The 17,671-nt window shown below is 43.0% G+C and overlaps 1 protein-coding gene across 4 annotated transcripts in view; it reads right to left on the reverse strand.

Annotated features, from left to right (window-relative positions):
• The window catches only part of LOC115159100 (dymeclin-like), a 156,484-nt gene that overhangs the window by 117,644 nt on the left and 21,169 nt on the right, over positions 1–17,671 (reverse strand). For 3 of the 4 annotated variants that reach the window (XM_029708496.1, XM_029708497.1, XM_029708499.1), the window contains exons 5-8: positions 17,102–17,235; positions 13,045–13,117; positions 9,941–10,066; positions 6,186–6,328 (exon numbers count right to left, since the gene is read on the reverse strand). In XM_029708496.1, the coding sequence (XP_029564356.1) occupies positions 6,186–6,328; positions 9,941–10,066; positions 13,045–13,117; positions 17,102–17,235 (476 nt within the window). The remainder of the gene's footprint in view (positions 1–6,185; positions 6,329–9,940; positions 10,067–13,044; positions 13,118–17,101; positions 17,236–17,671) is intronic. The other variant, XM_029708498.1, reaches the window with a different exon arrangement.

The following is a 17,671-nucleotide window of genomic DNA, read 5'->3' on the forward strand; positions in this document are numbered from 1 at the left end:
TGGAATTTCTTTCCTTCTTAATGCGTTTGAGCCAATCAGTTGTGTTGTGACAAGGTAGACAGAAGATGGCCCTTTTGGTAAAAGACCAAGTCCATATTATGGCAAGAACAGCTCAAATGAGCAAAAGAGAAATGATAGTCCATCATCACTTTAAGACATGAAGGTCAGTCAAGGGCTGCCCAAATAAATGCTTCAGAGTTCAAGTAACAGACACATCTCAACATCAACTGTTCAGAGGAGACTGCGTGAATCAGGCCTTCATGGTCGAATTGCTGCAAATAAACCGCTACTAAATTACACCAATAATAAGAAGAGCCTTGCTTGGGCCAAGAAACACGAGCAATGGACATTAGACCAGTGGAAATCTGTCCATTGGTCTGATGAGTCGAAATGTTAGATTTTTGGTTCCAATTGTCGTGTCTTTGTGAGACGCAAAAAAGGTGAACGGATGGAGGAGGCATGGTGCAGGACGAGTGGTGGTGTGGGGGTGCTTTGCTGGTGCCACTGTATGTGATTTATTTAGAATTCAAGACACACTTAACCAGCATGGCTACCACAGCATTCTGCAGTGATACGCCATCCCATCTGGTTGGCGCTTAGCGGGACTATCATTTGTTTTTCAACAGAACAATGATCCAACACACATCCAGCCTGTGTAAGGGCTATTTGACCAAGAAGGAGAGTGATGGAGTGCTACATCAGATGACCTGGCCTCCAAAATCACCCGGCCTCAACCCAATTGAGATGGTTTGGGATGAGTTGGACCGCAGAGTGAAGGAAAAGCAGTCAACGGGTGCTCAGCATATGTGACCCGTTCCAGGAACGTAGGCATATGTCGCGGGTCACTACTTCGCAGGCAAGCCGTTTGAAAGTAAACCATTTTTTTTATACAAAATGCGCGCTTCTGTCTATTTGAGCTGGTCAGTATGTCTTTGTAATCCTGTCTAACGCTGCTTTGTTTTTTTTTTACGCATTGTGCAGTAAAACTGCAAAAGTGTTGCTCTCCACTTTCTGGAGGACCGAGTTTTGTAATCAGTGGAATTCGAGTATGATAGCTAAGGGAGATGGAGAAAACATCTGTCTCCGGATTACATCTTAAAACTAAGAGCAACCATGGCATGGTCATCCGACAGGAGACGCGTCCATCCATGAATGATGTATACTGGTAAGATAGTCTAGCTAGCTACATTTTCAGAGATTACACATATCTAATTTTGACAAAGTGGTTTCATTTCAAGTAAAAGTTTACTGTTAGCTAGCTAGCTAACGTTAGCTGAATATACGACCGCACCCGAAATGGTAACTTGGATAGTGAAGTCTTTTGTTAAGACATGTACAGTTGAAGTCGGAAGTTTCCATACACTTAGGTTGGAATCATTAAAACTCGTTTTTCAATCACTCCACAAATTTCTTGTTAACAAACTATAGTTTTGGCAAGTCGGTTAGGACATCTACTTTGTGCATGACACAAGTAATTTTTCCATCAATTGTTTAGACAGATTATTTCACTTATAATCGCTGTATCACAATTCCAGTGGGTCAGAAGTTTACATACAAAGTTGACTGTGCCTTTAAACAGCTTTGAAAATTGCAGAAAATGATGTCATGGCTTTAGAAGCTTTGGATAGGCTAATTGACATCATTTGAGTTAATTGGAGGTGTACCTGTGGATGTATTTCAAGGCCTACCTTCAAACTCAGTGCCTCTTTGCTTGACATCATGGGAAAATCAAAAGAAATCAGCCAAGACCTCAGAAAAAAAATTGTAGACCTCCACAAGTCTGGTTCATCCTTGGGAGCAATTTCCAAACGCCTGAAGGTACCACATTCATCTGTACAAACAATAGTACGCAAGTATAAACACCATGGGACCACGCAGCTGTCATACCGCTCAGAAAGGAGACACGTTCTGTCTCCTAGAGATGAACGTACTTTGGTGTGAAAAATGCAAAACAATCCCAGAACAACAGCAAAGGACTTTATGAAGATGCTGGAGGAAACGGGTACAAAAGTATCTATATCCACAGTAAAACAAGTCCTATATCAACATAACCTGAAAAGCCGCTCAGCAAGGAAGAAGCCACTGCTCCAAAACCGCCATAAAAAAAGCCAGACTACGGTTTGCAACTGCACATGGGGACAAAGATCTTGCTTTTTGGAGAAATGTCCTCTGGTCTGATGAGACAAAAATAGAAACGTTTGGCCATAATGACCATTTATGTTTGGAGGAAAAAGGGGGAGGCTTGCAAGCCGAAGAACACCATCCCAACCGTGAAGCACGGGGGTGACAGCATCATGTTGTGGGGGTGCTTTGCTGCAGGACGGACTGGTGCACTTCACAAAATAGATGGCATCATGAGGTAGGAAAATGATGCGGATATATTGAAGCAACATCTCAAGACATCAGTCAGGAAGTTAAAGCTTGGTCGCAAATGGTGCTTCCAAATGGATAATGACCCCAAGCATACTTCCAAAGTTGTGGCAAAATGGCTTAAGGACAACAAAGTCAAGGTATTGGAGTAGCCATCACAAAGCCCTGACCTCAATCCTATAGAGAATGTGTGGGCAGAACTGAAAAAGCGTGTGCGAGCAAGGAGGCCTACAAACCTGACTCAGTTACACCAGCTCTGTCAGGAGGAATGGGCCAAAATTCACCCAACTTATTGTGGGAAGCTTGTGGAAGGTTACCTGAAATGTTTTACTCAAGTTAAACCATTTAAAGGCAATGCTACCAAATACTAATTGAGTGTATGTAAACTTCTGACTCACTGGGAATGTGATGAAAGAAATAAAAGCTAACTAAATCACTCTACTATTATGTCATTTCACATTCTTAAAATAAAGTGGTGATCTTAACTGACCTAAGACAGGGAATTTTTACTAGTATTAAATGTCAGGAATTGTGATAAAATGAGTTTCAATGTATTTGGCTAAGGTGTATGTAAACTTCCGACTTCAACTGTAGCTAGCTAGCCAGCCTGGTAGAAAATGAACCATAATCCCAACTCATGACGTTACTACCCTGCATGAATCTGCAGGTAGCTAACCAACCTGGTACAATATTAGCTAGCTAACATTAGGCTATAGCTAGCCAAGCAAATGGCTCTGGGATACGAATAATAAGATCATACATGTAACATAAGCTAGCGAGCCAGCCAGCTAACGTTATGTAGCTAGCTATCTAACATATGATCTTATTATTCGTATCTCAGAGCAATTTGCTTGGCTAGCTATAGCCTAATGTTAGCTAGCTAACATTGAACCTGGTTGGTTAGCTACCTGCAGATTCATGCAGGGTAGTAATGTTATGAGTTGGGATTATGGTTCATTGTTTACCTAGCTAGCTAGCTACAGTGGGGGAAAAAAGTATTTGATCCCCTGCTGATTTTGTACGTTTGCCCACTTACAAAGAAATGACCAGTCTATAATTTTAATGGTAGGTTTATTTGAACAGTGAGAGACAGAATAACAACAAAAAAATCCAGAAAAACGCATGTCAAAAATGTTATAAAATGATTTGCATTTTAATGAGGGAAATAAGTATTTGACCCCTCTGCAAAACATGACTTAGTACTTGGTGGCAAAACCCTTGTTGGCAATCAGAGGTCAGACGTTTCTTGTAGTTGGCCACCAGGTTTGCACACATCTCAGGAGGGATTTTGTCCCACTCCTCTTTGCAGATCTTCTCCAAGTCATTAAGGTTTCAAGGCTGACGTTTGGCAACTCGAACCTTCAGCTCCCTCCACAGATGTTCTATGGGATTAAGGTCTGGAGACTGGCTAGGCCACTCCAGGACCTTAATGTGCTTCTTCTTGAGCTACTCCTTTGTTGCCTTGGCCGTGTGTTTTGGGTCATTGTCATGCTGGAATACCCATCTACGACCCATTTTTTCAATGCCCAGGCTGAGGGAAGGATGTTCTCACCCAAGATTTGACGGTACATGGCCCCGTCTATCGTCCCTTTGATGCAGTGAAGTTGTCCTGTCCCCTTAGCAGAAAAACACCCCCAAAGCATAATGTTTCCACCTCCATGGTTGACGGTGGAGATGGTGTTCTTGGGGTCATAGGCAGCATTCCTCCTCCTCCAAACACGGCGAGTTGAGTTGATACCAAAGAGTTCCATTTTGGTCTCATCTGACCACAACACATTCACCCAGTTGTCCTCTGAATCATTCAGATGTTCATTGGCAAACTTCAGACGGGCATGTATATGTATTCTTGAGCAGGGGGACCTTGCGGGCGCTGCAGGATTTCAGTCCTTCACGGCGTAGTGTGTTACCAATTGTTTTCTTGGTGACTATGGTCCCAGCTGCCTTGAGATCATTGACAAGATCCTCTGGTGTAGTTCTGGGCTGATTCCTCGCCGTTCTCATGATCATTGCAACCCCACGAGGTGAGATCTTGCATGGAGCCCCAGGCCGAGGGAGATTGACAGTTCTTTTGTGTTTCTTCCATTTGCGAATAATCGCACCAAATGTTGTCACCTTCTTACCAAGCTGCTTGGCGATTGTCTTGTAGCCCATTCCAGCCTTGTGTAGGTCTACAATCTTGTCCCTGACATCCTTGGAGAGCTCTTTGGTCTTGGCCATGGTTGAGAGTTTGGAATCTGATTGATTGATTGCTTCTGTGGACAGGTGTCTTTTTTACAGGTAACAAGCTGCGGTTAGGATCACTCCCTTTAAGAGTGTGCTCCTAATCTCAGCTCGTTACCTGTATAAAAGACACCTGGGAGACAGAAATCTTTCTGATTGAGAGGGGGTCATATACTTATTTCCCTCATTAAAATGCAAATCAATTTATATTATTTTTGACATGCGTTTTTCTGGATATTTTTGTTGTTATTCTGTCTCTCACTGTTCACATAAACCTACCATTAAAATTATAGACTGATCCTTTCTTTATCAGTGGGCAAACATACAAAATCAGCAGGGGATCAAATACGTTTTTCCCCCACTGTACATGTCTTAACAAAAGACTCCACTATGCAAGTAACCATTTCGGGTGCGGTCGTAAATTCAGTCTGGCCACCTACTCCGATTTCAGAGCACTCGTCTGAGTGTGCCAGAGCACAGAATAAACTGATGAATTTCCGAACGCTCAACACCTGTTGAATATGGCCGGTGTCAGTAAACATCAGCAAAAAAGCGTAATTAAATTGTTGCCAGCAGCACAGTTAGTCACCAACGCTCCGGATAACATGAAAAAAGCCTAACCAGCTCCGCAAGGGCGAGTAAAATGGTCAGAGTGGGGTGATCGCTCATTTGTGTCTGGAAGTAGCTTGCTAGCTAGCCAATGTTAGCCAGTTAGCTTGGGTGCTTGACTGCCGGTGTGAGGTCAGAACGTTCGGATCAACATACTCATCGGCCAGAGCATCCAGTGTGCGCTCTGAACACAAAGCGCTCTGAATTTACGAACGGACAATCTGTCAGCACCGTTGCAGTCACCAACGCCCTGGATAACATAACAGCCTAACCAGCTCTGCTAGGGCAAGTAATGTTCAGTGAGGTGTTCTCTCATTTGTGTCTGGAAGTAGCTAGCAAGTTAGCTTGGGTGCTTGACTGCAGTTAGTACTGAACACTCGGATCAACACTTAAAGAGGGTGTGAACGATGCAGAATGGGGGTAGACAAAGAAGGGCTCTCCAGTAGTACTACCAAAACATTCAAAGGCAAATTTTCTCAAAAGTGAGTTTATAAGTTTATCAACTTTCAAAGCAGAATTACTTTCCCAATGTTCCCCTACCGTAGTGTATGATATACCATTTTGTAGCTCTGAGTCTCTAGTTTTAGCCAATGTAAAAAATAATTTCAAAATGTTGCTACATAAGACCGTTTTGAGCCAGTCGGTCACATACTCTGTGGGAATTCCTTCAAGACTGTTGAAAAAGCATTCCAGGTGAAGCAGGTTGAGAGAATGCCAAGAGTGTGCAAAGCTGTCATCAAAGCAAAGGGTGGCTACTTTGAAGAATCTCAAATATATTTGGATTGTTTAACACTATTTTGGTTACTACATGATTCAATATGTGCTATTACAAAGTTTTGATGCCTTCCCTATTATTCTACAATGTAGAAAATAGTAAAAATAAAGAAAAACCCTTGAATGAGTAGGTGTGTCCAAACTTTTGACTGGTACTGTATGTGTCTGTATAAGTAATTTGCCTGTCTGTCTGTGCACCTGTTGTTACTTACTTGCTACTCCCGAGGCAAGTCCGTAGAGCAGGCCTCCTCCGTCAGACTGCTGTTCAAAGATGTGTGTGGCAGGAGGCGGACACTTCTCCTGTCTGATGAAGTTATACAGCAGAGTCTTCACCAACTGACTGGTCAGGGACAGACTGGGGAAGATGAGACAGAGACAACGAGACAATTAGTGACACTAAGTCAACAGCATGTATTCATGGATGCCAAGGAAAGCCAGGCTTTCCCAAAAAAATTTACCCAAGAAAAAAATATAAAAACATAAAATAATGTATCTTTAGTCTCTCTGTGTTTTATCATTTTCATTCAATTCGCAAGAGGTTGAATGTATCTCACCGGAGAAAGCATCCAAATGAGCAAAACAGTGCCCCTCTGTCTCTGGTATGTGTAAGCCATCTATTTGATGCTGTCTGGTCTAAAAGAGTATGACATTGTTGCCGCCTGTAGCATTGAATGCAAGGGAAGCCAGCAAGCCCTTGACAAAAAAAGTATGAAATAAGAGTCAATCACCGTTGAGGTAAACTGAGTGAGCTCAACTGTGAATGGTCCTGGTACACCAAAATAAAAAGTGTCGTCAAGGGAAGCCAGTTTGGATTTGGCATCATTCCTATCAAATCGCATCGACAGCATACGTCATTGAGAGAAACAACTTGAATTGTTGTGTTGTGGTCTTCCGGTGGCTAGCTAAAATAGGCTCATTCATAAATTAGCCATGTATGGCAATAGTGATTTGGGCTTGTGGTTTTACTTAAGTCTCCATACTGGTCAATGAATATATTGGTGATTCTGATCCAACCATTCATTTATTAATTGTACCCCTGCCCTGACATTTTTACATTTTAGTCATTTAGCAGACGCTCTTATCCAGAGCGACTTACAGTAGTGAATGCATACATTTCATACATTTTTTTTTCTTTTTTCGTACTGGTCCCCCGTGGGAATCGAACCCACAACCCTGGCGTTGCAAACACCATGCTCTACCAACTGAGCCACACGGGACCATAAAACCCTGAGAAGATGGAAGTTCAACACACATAAATCAGAACTATAGACAGCTACATATTTAGCTTAAGTTGAACGGACTAAATCGTTTTTGGCATCTTTTAGTTGTCACTGTATTAAACTACGCATAGGTGATTTTATGATGTTGAAATGGTGCCGGAATAGCGGAGGCAGCGCCTGTTCACTTTGCGACTTGCGGTAACTCTCCGTGGTTCTAAATCAATAGTTATTTAGTGGTACGAAAATGTCGGAAACATTAAAACGTGCTTGACCATGCTGTAGGTCATGTAACTGTTACATGCAATATGCTTTGTGGACTTCAACGGACAGAGGTTGCTCACCAGTTTTGTGACGAAACAAAAAGGTGTGGTTGAATTTATTCTGCCACTGCCTTCTTATGGTCTCGGCCTTTAGACCTATAGATCACGGTCGCAAGGCATATAAACTAACTGGTTACAGAGCAAACAACGCAATTATTAGAACACTTAGGTGGTAATATGGCATTTTCTTTCTGGCTTCCCAGTGATTTTACCCACGCACCACTACTGACACAGAGAGGCCCAGTAGACCTGCTAGCAATAGATGGGCATGACAGGTTATCGTATGTTATTACATGTTATTTATCACATTATCACCATCATTTAAGTGATAATGCCCTCGAGGCCGGTGTTTGGGATATATTGGCACGGGTGTTGTTAGGCCTGAGACAAAGTCGAGTTACCAATATATTCAAATAATGATTGAAATACTTTAATTAATAAGTTATTCTGATGAATTTATTCATCCTTCCACAAGATATAGTCTCGACACAAATCTAGAGTTGCTACCCAAACCGGCTGATCATTCGCTCTATTGGTTCGGTTGCTAGACACAAGCCAGTCGTTCAGTCTTTTTGTTCTGTTCCATTGCCATACTAGCTGGCAACGTTGTTATCCCTTGCTTGCTAGCTAGCCAACTACGGCTAACTTAGTCACATCAAAAACTGCAGCCAGAATTACAAAGTAACTTCATTTGAAATTGTTTAAGCTGTTTTCTAGAGACATTTATTTGGATACATCCATAACAATGAGCTAAAGAGGCGCGATTTCACCTGGCATAGATAATGTGCTCTCTCGTCAGGACACTGTTGTTCAGAGAAGCTAGCCAACAACACAGATAACACAATCACTTAAAACTGATGCTGGAAAGACCGCAAACTAGCTGCAATTCGATTCTTGTACCTTTTTTTCAATGAACATTTCTTTGTATATATCCATAAAAATGATGCCAGCTGATTCATGACTCCGAATGGTTGGGAAACGCTGCCTGCCTGTCTCGTCCCGACTACCAACACGTTCATTACTATGGGACCGCTGGAGATCGAATTTGAATATTGATACAATGCTGTAAATGTCAAAGAGACAGACAGCAATATTTATACAAATCTCTGCTGTTGAAAACTAAATGTTAGTCTAAAAGGTATAGTGAGATAATGTCTAGATGCTTTTTATAGTGGAGATCAAGTTTATAAATTGCTTGTCTGTGCTAATGAGAGGGTGGATTGCGCAGAGTAACTAGGCATTTTAACGTCATAGATTAGCCGGTGGTAACTTGCGGAAAAGACACCGGCTGGAATTCAGTTTTAAACCCACCCTTTGAATAAAATATGACATATTCCTGACCTATGCCATCTATCTGCAGAAACAATGACGTGACTAATACAACAGAAAAAAAGTTGGTACATTTTTGTAAAAAAATATATATATATTTCACCTGTACAGTTTTTTACCTACACATTTATTGTGAGTAAAACAGAGTGGAAATTTCTCTACCAAAAAAAATCTATTATTAAAATATCAGGACTCAGGTGAGAGGATGACTGGCCTTTCTGTGATTAATAAGTGTTTACTGTTTTTGGATGTTTTTGTGGGAAACCAACCTATTTTCTTGTTTTAACGTTGGACAGATATGGGAAAACGTCCCAAGAAAAGCAGCGGTGGGCTTCCGTTTCTGTTTGAATGTGAGGAGAGAAACACAAACTCTATTGTGTGTGTGTGTGTGTGTGTGTGTGTGTGTGTGTGTGAAAGAGAGGGGGACCGTGTGCTGCGTGTGTGTTGCGTGTGCGCGAGACCGAGAGAAGTGTAGCGCTAAGAAAAACAACTTGTGTTTGTTTTTGTGGGCCTTGTTTTTGGCTGAGGCAGAAGCTCAGCTTTCTTGTGTGCCCTGGCCAGCCTCCCACTGAACCTCAGACAGAGTAGGGTCTGTCCCTATTGGCCCTGGTCAAAAGTAGTACACTATATTGGGTATAGGGTAGCATTTGGGATGCACTCCTCCAGACCCACCAGGGAGATGACTGGCTCCTTAGTGGCAGAGACCGACATCTTGGCTGGACCACTTTCCGTGGAACGTGAGAACATTACTCGGACCTTGATAATGTTACTCGGAACCCTGTCTGGAACAATCTGAATCACAACCTGTAACATGTAGCTAGCTGTTTCCAAGGACTCATGGAGACTCCTGCTAAAGTTTCTTAGTTAGGATCATGTGATTGTGTCATTGTAGAGACTCGCTTGCCAAGGTTACTTTTAGGTCGTGATTATGCCGAATAAGAGTGAACGGGGAAGGCGTTGAGACTACAGTCACAGACCCATATGTGTTTAGGTATATACAGTAGCAGACCTAGATTGAAATAGTATTTGATTTCATTCAAATGCCTCCACTCACCGTCGGGTGTGTATGTGTGTGCGCGTCACCATCTCTCCACTCACCATCGTCCCTTCATCAGGTACTGGTAGATGAGTCCGTCTCTCAGGATCTCCTTGTGAAAGAGTTGGTAGGACAGCAGCACCAGCATGGTGGTTACAGCCTCAAACAGGATACTGTACGTGATGTCCCTGTAACACAGAGAGAGAGAGAGAGAGAGAGAGAGACAGACAAACACACACTGTGTTAAATAGACATATAATTTGGTCATCATGCTGCACAAAGCCTATAAGCACCAAGACATTGAAAATATTTTTGGGGGGTTTGAAAATACGTATTTTCAACATCTTGTGCTCAAGCCTGTACAGTTGACAGGAAACACACATGGAACATAGTATTCTGAATGAAACTGGTGTGTACTGAGGAGGACATAAGCTGCTCTCTCATCTCATGAATTGGCCCACATACAGTGACTAACAGATTGAGTATCTCTGTGTAATATGATTAATATGTCTAGTGACACTGGTCATGACAGAGAGATGGTCTTTGAGCATCAGTGTCACCACCAGTCTTTCCTCACTCGCTCTCTTTTTCTGTCCCTCCTATTCTCGCTTTCTTGATCCCTGTCTCTCACACTCCGAACCCCCCATTGTTCCTCTCCTTCCTGTCCCCCCACACTCTTCCAGTTCCGCCTCGCTCCCATTCCGCAGCCAGTGATGTCACGCCACAGATGCCTTTCACTTTCAGGGTTCTATTTTTACCACTGTACTCAGAGTGGGGGGCTATTCAACTGACACAACCAACACCATTGTGCCCCCCCCCCCCCCACACACACAGGTAGTGTGAGGAATTGATCTAGTGTTCCTCTTGGCATTAATCACACCAACTGGCACACACAGATTATACAGTCTGTACTGTATATAAAACATCTGTGCCCTTCAGATGTTTATTTTCCTTTTCAGTTTAACACAAGCTACCATGGAAAACACCTCCAAATGGTGCGTGCCTGTCCTAGCTACTGTACTAGGTGACTGTTCTAGTTAGGCCTACATTTTTTTTATTGGATAAACGGTGAGAACAAGTGATGGATCCTAAACAAAAGGAGTTCAATCAATCAATCATATATTGATTGCTACAGTCCATCACTGGTCAACTCTCAAAATATTTGTCTAAACATTCTTAAATGTTTTTAAAATGGGATACATTCTTGAATTCTACCGAAAGTCAGGCTTTCTGTCCCTCTCCTCTCTCCTCGGAGCACGTAGATAGGAAATGGGCCGACGGCAACAAAGCGAAAAGAAGAAAAAAAAAACAAGGACGTTGTGAAACTTCAAAACAATGAAGAATGGAATGAAATGCTGGACAGAGACAGAGAGACAGAGAGATGTGTTTGTTTCAAACCCCTGTCAATCATTTCTTTCAAACCTCAACCAACCTTTGCCTTGGAATGGCTCTCATGTAAACAAGAGTAATAACATTTACATTTACATTTAAGTCATTTGGCAGACGCTCTTATCCAGAACGACTTACAAATTGATATCATCGGTCAGTCCTCCTTTTGTCTTTGATAGAGTTACTACAAGGAGATTTGAATAAGACACTTTCATAGCAAAGTGTGTATGAGTGTGTTCCACTCTTAGAGTAAGGTTACCGTCATGCACTCCTCAATCACTATCCTCGTCATCATCACGATTCATAGGTTCTAGGCATGACGGACACATGGAGGAGGAACGGAAGACAAGGAAACCCTGAGAATATTCCATGGGACATCGCCATGCCGATGCTTTTATATTGAGTGTGAGGGAGGGAGGCAGTCTTGGCCTGGAGCATGGCCATACTCACGACACACACAAAGGAGGAGACTCATGCTTTCAGCACAGGCACTTTTACAGACCTTCAGAAGTGAATGGCATGGCTAAACAATAGGTGTAGCCAGGCCTAAATAAAAAGTCATAGAAATGTCGACCATGAAAACTAAAGGCAAAAGAAATAGACATAGAAATGAGTGTACTGCTGACTGTTTGATGAACTTACACACAAAGACACATACAGCTGCAGGCATAAACATGCGTGTGCGCACACACACACACACACCGCTGCGTGTTGGAAAAGCACAAAAGCGAAGACAGAGGCGTAGCGGAGAAATGCCTTTGAAATGTACACCAGAGCCGGCAGCAATGCCGGGCCAGATCTGGGCCGACTCACCACGACCAGCCCGGCGCCACAGAACCCAACAAAGCCCCTGAGCGAAATGCCGAATCAGCACAGCAAAGACGTAAGGCTCAGGTCAAAAGTAGTGAACTATATAAGGAATAGGGTGCTATTTGGAAAGCAGCTGAAGATACACACTGACCATCCGCTCTCCCTGCTCCCTCCCCAGGGCATTGGCTACATGTCCCACCCCCAAACAGCTATCCAAGGGGCTCCTCTCCCCTTACCGCCTGCCTCTCCCTTTGACCCTCCCTCCCCAACCCTCAGTGTCTCTCAACCGCCTCACTGTGTGTGGGTGTGTGAGTGAGAGAGGGAGTGTGTCTACCCCACCAGATGGACCATGAGACAGCACTGCAATGGGAGCACAGAGATCCAGTGACCCTCTGCCTCTGAACCTCTGCCAGAGACCTCTATTCTATCCGAGACAGAAAGAAAAAGATAGAAAAGTCGGCTGGCACACAAAGAGAGAGAGAGGGGGGCTGGCAAACAGAGTCAGAGATGCAAGATGAGTAGGTGAATAGAAAGACAAAAACAAAAGACGGTGTCCTTGGTGTGACACCAGAGGACCTTGTGCATTCACAGTGGAGCTCAATGAGATGGGGCAGAACACAGGATCCTATTACCTTGGTCTACCCCCATCTGCCCCTGTCCGGGGTCCAAAGCCACCACTGATACTTCAACAGACAGTGCCATTAGGACCAGATTATGGTGTCAGGTTTTATATGAAAAAGGGGGAGGTATAAAATGCTACGAGTCTAACTGATGATATAGTAGGTGCAGAGAAGCTGTAGTGTGTAGAGCTGGCCTTTCACTTGTCACTGTCCGGGTACTCATTAAAGCACGTGGAGGTCGTCACAGGGGGTCCAGACTCACTACACCACACCTCACTCTGCTCCCCTCCCTCTATGCCATTCCCTCTAACCACCTTACCCCATTACCCCAGGAGAGGTATACTCACAGCAGGGGAACCTCCACCACCAGGTGTACGAGGTTACACATCAGCTCTTCCAGCAGTACCTCGCTCCCTGTGTCTGGAGAGAGCGAGAGAGAGACTGGGGTTAAGCCAATTACCTAGCCTGTTTCTGCTTTCACCCCAGTTTCAATTAGATCAGCCAGTAGCTAAAATCACTCCCTTACCACAGTAAAAAGACCACTGTGTCCATTTGGGTTCAATGGGAAGCTGTGGTGAGTGCAACCCAAGCTGACAGGCAAACAGAAACACATTAGAAGAACACAAGGCACAGTGGGAAGGCTCCATAGGACGCATGACCTTGATACTGATTAAATACACACGAATGCGGACAGTTTATTAGGTACACCCATCTACTACTGTGTCGGACTCCCCTTTGCCTCCAGAGCAGCCTGAATTCTTCAGGACATGGATTCTACAAGTCAGAAACTTTCCACAGGGATGTTGGTCACACCACAAGGTGGGATTGGTCCATGGACTCAAGCTGTGAATGCCATATCCTGACTCTGCCATCAGCATGATGCAACAGGAAGCGGGATTCGGCGCATTCAATCTCCTGTGACTAAAAGACTATTCCCTGTCTACACATTTACAGTATCAATCTGTAAACACCAGCAGAGAAACAACATAAATTACAATAATAAAAACAACTGCTCTGCTCTGTCTCAGTTGGTTTCTGCAACTCCTAGCAATACGCCATTGAAATTCCTCTCTCCTCTCTCTTTTTTCTTCCATCCCTCTCTCCATTTTCTTCCACCCTTTCCCACTCTCCCTCCTTCCCCTTCAGGGAGAGAGAAGGATTGAAAGAGAGACAGTGGAAGGTGAAGACAGCCTGTTGGCACCATCTCCTCCTCCGTCTCCAACAACTTCCAATTAAGCATTTCCAGTCCTCCTCTCTAGCTCTCTCTTCGTCCTACTAACATCCCCCTCTTTTCTATTCTCACTAACGTCCCTCCCTCCCTCTTCCCTCTCTTTTCTTCCCATTAATGTCCCCCTCTCTTCCCTTCCCCAGCTTTTCCCACCAACGTCAGTCCAACCCTTGGGAGCCAAGGGCTTAAATGGGAACCCAATCTAGACTACAGAGCCGATATTAACTCTGGTGATAGGATGTGATGCCGTTTTTCCACGTCTCCCCCCCCGTATCTCCCTCCCCCTCTCTCTGGAAGGGTGACCTACCCAGCAGCCACTGAAGACAATACCAGATGAGGAAATGGAGTGACTGAACTGGCAAAGGGATGAATGAAGGAACCGCAGTTCACATAGGCTTAAGTGTGTGGCAGCTTCAGAGTGTGTGTGATTAAGACATCAGTCTCTACATTAGGGTTTCCTTTAGCTGGCTATCGGACGATAAGAAAAATGAAAAGCCAATAAATAAAACTGCTGCCGGCCAAAATGACCGGGAGAAAAAAAATGTAATTGCAAAATAATGCTTTTTATTAATTGATGGAAATACTAGTGGAGGCAAATACATTTGACCGTCATGCTTATCGTCTACAGGTTAAACTGTTTTCATGGCCACGATTAAAAATAGTTAGGCCTACTATTTTTTTTGTCAACTAGTAACCTAATTGAAGCATGCCTCCATTCATCATTCAAGTGCAGGCAACAGGCTATCAGTGTGTCACCAGCACTTCACAATGTGAGCTGGAGGCAGTACGCATTTTGAAAACATAGGCCTACTTAATTGTTTGAAACCTGAATGCTTTACTTCATATTATGAGGCATGTCATACCTTGCTTCAAAGTAGCCTATAGGCAAATCCGACCATGGAAAAGTGGAGGCAATTATTTTATAAAGACTTCATAGGCGGTGTGTTAATTTCAAGTTCGGGGAAGCAAAACATTTATCCTACCATTTCTACCGATCTGCAGTGCCAGTTATGATTTTCATATGCGCATTTGTGGAACAGTTTAATTTCAATAATAACATTTTTGTTTGTCAAAATCATTGTCACATGGTAAATCATAAAAATCTGAATTAAAATGGTAAAAATCTAAAAGTTTAAATTCAACTAAAGTGAGAGCACCAGCCTCTGCCATATGGACACATTGATACACCGCGATCCATTGGCAGCTAAAGAAATGAGCTCTTTGAACTCAGTCTATAGGCTAATGCAGCAGTAGGCCTAGAACTTCCATTGTCAACTAAAACAAAATACATAAAGCCGACAAATAAAAACAGCAGAAAATATGATACATTTAGGTTCTTTCAATTGCATTCATCTCTCCACTCAACGTGTCTCCCTCCCTTTCTATACGTCTTGAACTACTCTTTTTATCAATTCCGTATTACATACATTTACTACTGGTGACATATGGAATTTAAAAAAATAAACAATCAAAGGGCAAACAATTCACACAATTAAACAATGAATGCGCAAGAATTGGCGGGAGACAGCTGAGTCCTTCTGGAGAGAGACTCGCCTATATCTTCGTCACACACCCATACCCTTCTTCTTGTCTCAACATTTGAAATTATACTCAAGACACATTATCTTCATACATATTTTAGATGCTTTTCACTGACAGCCACAACTCAGTATTCAGCTATGTCTTTTGCCACTTGCTCTGCCCAATTTGCTGGCCTCCCAAATAGGCATAGGACTACAAGCTTGTGGTTTGAAACAATCAACAGCAACAACAAAAAAACAATAGAAAATAAAATATAGATCCTCGATTTCGCTGTCGCTAAATTACGCTTTCTGGTGAAGTATTTGAATGATTTGATTTATTTCTGTAGAGACAGGGATAATTACATAACTTTGGCAAATTTATGAAAGACTTTTCATATCAACTTTCTTTCGTCCAGAAGCCAAAAGCACAATCCTAGTCATATTAGCAACCCATCCTTGTAGATGCATCTTTAGATTCCCCCTCTTTCTAAGTTTTGAATGGAGATTTTGGAACCGCTCCCATCAGGTGTGCTGTTTAGAATAGAGTTTTGGCAAATGTTTGAAAATGACGCTTTATTGGCTGCTTCATTACATGTTCTGTTAAGATGAATTACCATAATCGAAATGTGATTTCTGTCATTCTGAGCACTGTGGTTGGACACCAAAATGGGTTACGCACCCAATGCATATGGGTCTGGTAAATTTCTCAAATGACCGGTAAATTAAAATATTCCAGGTCATGTTGTACAGCACCACATTTTCCTAACAGAAATCCTGGTGTGTGTACTCTGTGCAAAAGTTGTTTTCTTTTTCATAGGTCAAAGTAAAACAAACAATGTAATTTCCCAATAATTCACTATACAAACTAGGATGTTTACCCTTTTCTCTCCTTGGTTTTACTGAAAAGCAAAACATTTCCCACTATACAGGATGATTTCCTTACCATCACATCAGACTAAATTCACTCAGATGGTTAGCTAGGATATGTGATCAGCGTAAATTATTTCTTGCTCATAGGCATTGAGTAAAACAAATACTGTCTCTCCCCCCATAATTTACTCTTACTGGCAAAGGGATAAATTAAACAAAAAGCCAGCCATAATAACCGCAGGTCACTGTGTGGCACCTTCAGACCAAAGGGGGCTGGTGGCAACTTAAATTGTGGAGGACCAGCTGGAACGGAATAATTAGAATGGTATTGAACACAAACATATGGTTTCCATGTGTTTGATACTATTCCATTCACTCCATTCCAGCCATTATTATGAGCCGTCCTCCCTTCAGCAGCCTCCTGTGCTCCAGACTGTTTGTTTAAGACATCGTCAGTCTCTGTATGTGTTCTGTGAAATTCACCATTTACCTCAGAGTAACTCACATCATTTCCTAATCTTTTACTTGATCAAGATGTTTACTTTTTTCCTCACTGGTTTTACTATAAAGAGAAACATTTCCCAATTCCCACACTAACTGCTCTCTTCCACTCTCCCGTCTGCAATGACACACTGTCCTGGCTGTGCTTCAGTATTGAAAAGGGGGATGGATGCGGTGGTGGAGGGACGTGTGTGTGTGCGCGTGTGTACGTGTGCATGCGTGGAGGGATGGATAAAGGAATACAGGTCTGAAGCGAGGGATAAAGGGATTTCTCTCACTCACCACAGGAGCCTGGCACCCTCTCCTGGTAGGAGAACTGTAAGTGCAGCTCCTCCTCTGTCATCTCCCTGATAAAGACTTTGAGAAGGCAGCGAATCATGAACAAGGTATTGTGGGCCTGCCAGATGAACAGCTGACTGGAAAGGGGGGAAAAAGAAGATGAAGATTATTACCTGGTTGAGATTTGTATTATTCCTTTATCAAGACAAGACAAATCTAGGCATCGTAATTAACACAAATACTAAACATGAAAATCAGGCACTTTCATTCCATTGTGTCAAATATGCTCATTGTTAACGAAAACTGATTTGGTTGTTTATCGCATTAAGTCCCTAGTACCACTATCTATAGACTGGAGGGAGGGGTTGAGGGGAACTGCAGACAAATTAAACAACCCTGTTATCAAAACTGGTGGCTAGGTGGCCTTGTCAAGGCTACAGACAGCGGACATCCTGTGACATAGAGATGTCCTGTGGCCCCTTGGCTTGTCCTCAGACTGACTGGCTCCTTCAGGGAGACAGCAGTTATGACTCGTCACACATCCGCTATAGAGACACGCAGTAGCCTTGACTA

This window comes from Salmo trutta, chromosome 23, assembly GCF_901001165.1.
Source record: "Salmo trutta chromosome 23, fSalTru1.1, whole genome shotgun sequence".
Taxonomy (NCBI): Eukaryota; Metazoa; Chordata; class Actinopteri; order Salmoniformes; family Salmonidae; genus Salmo; species Salmo trutta.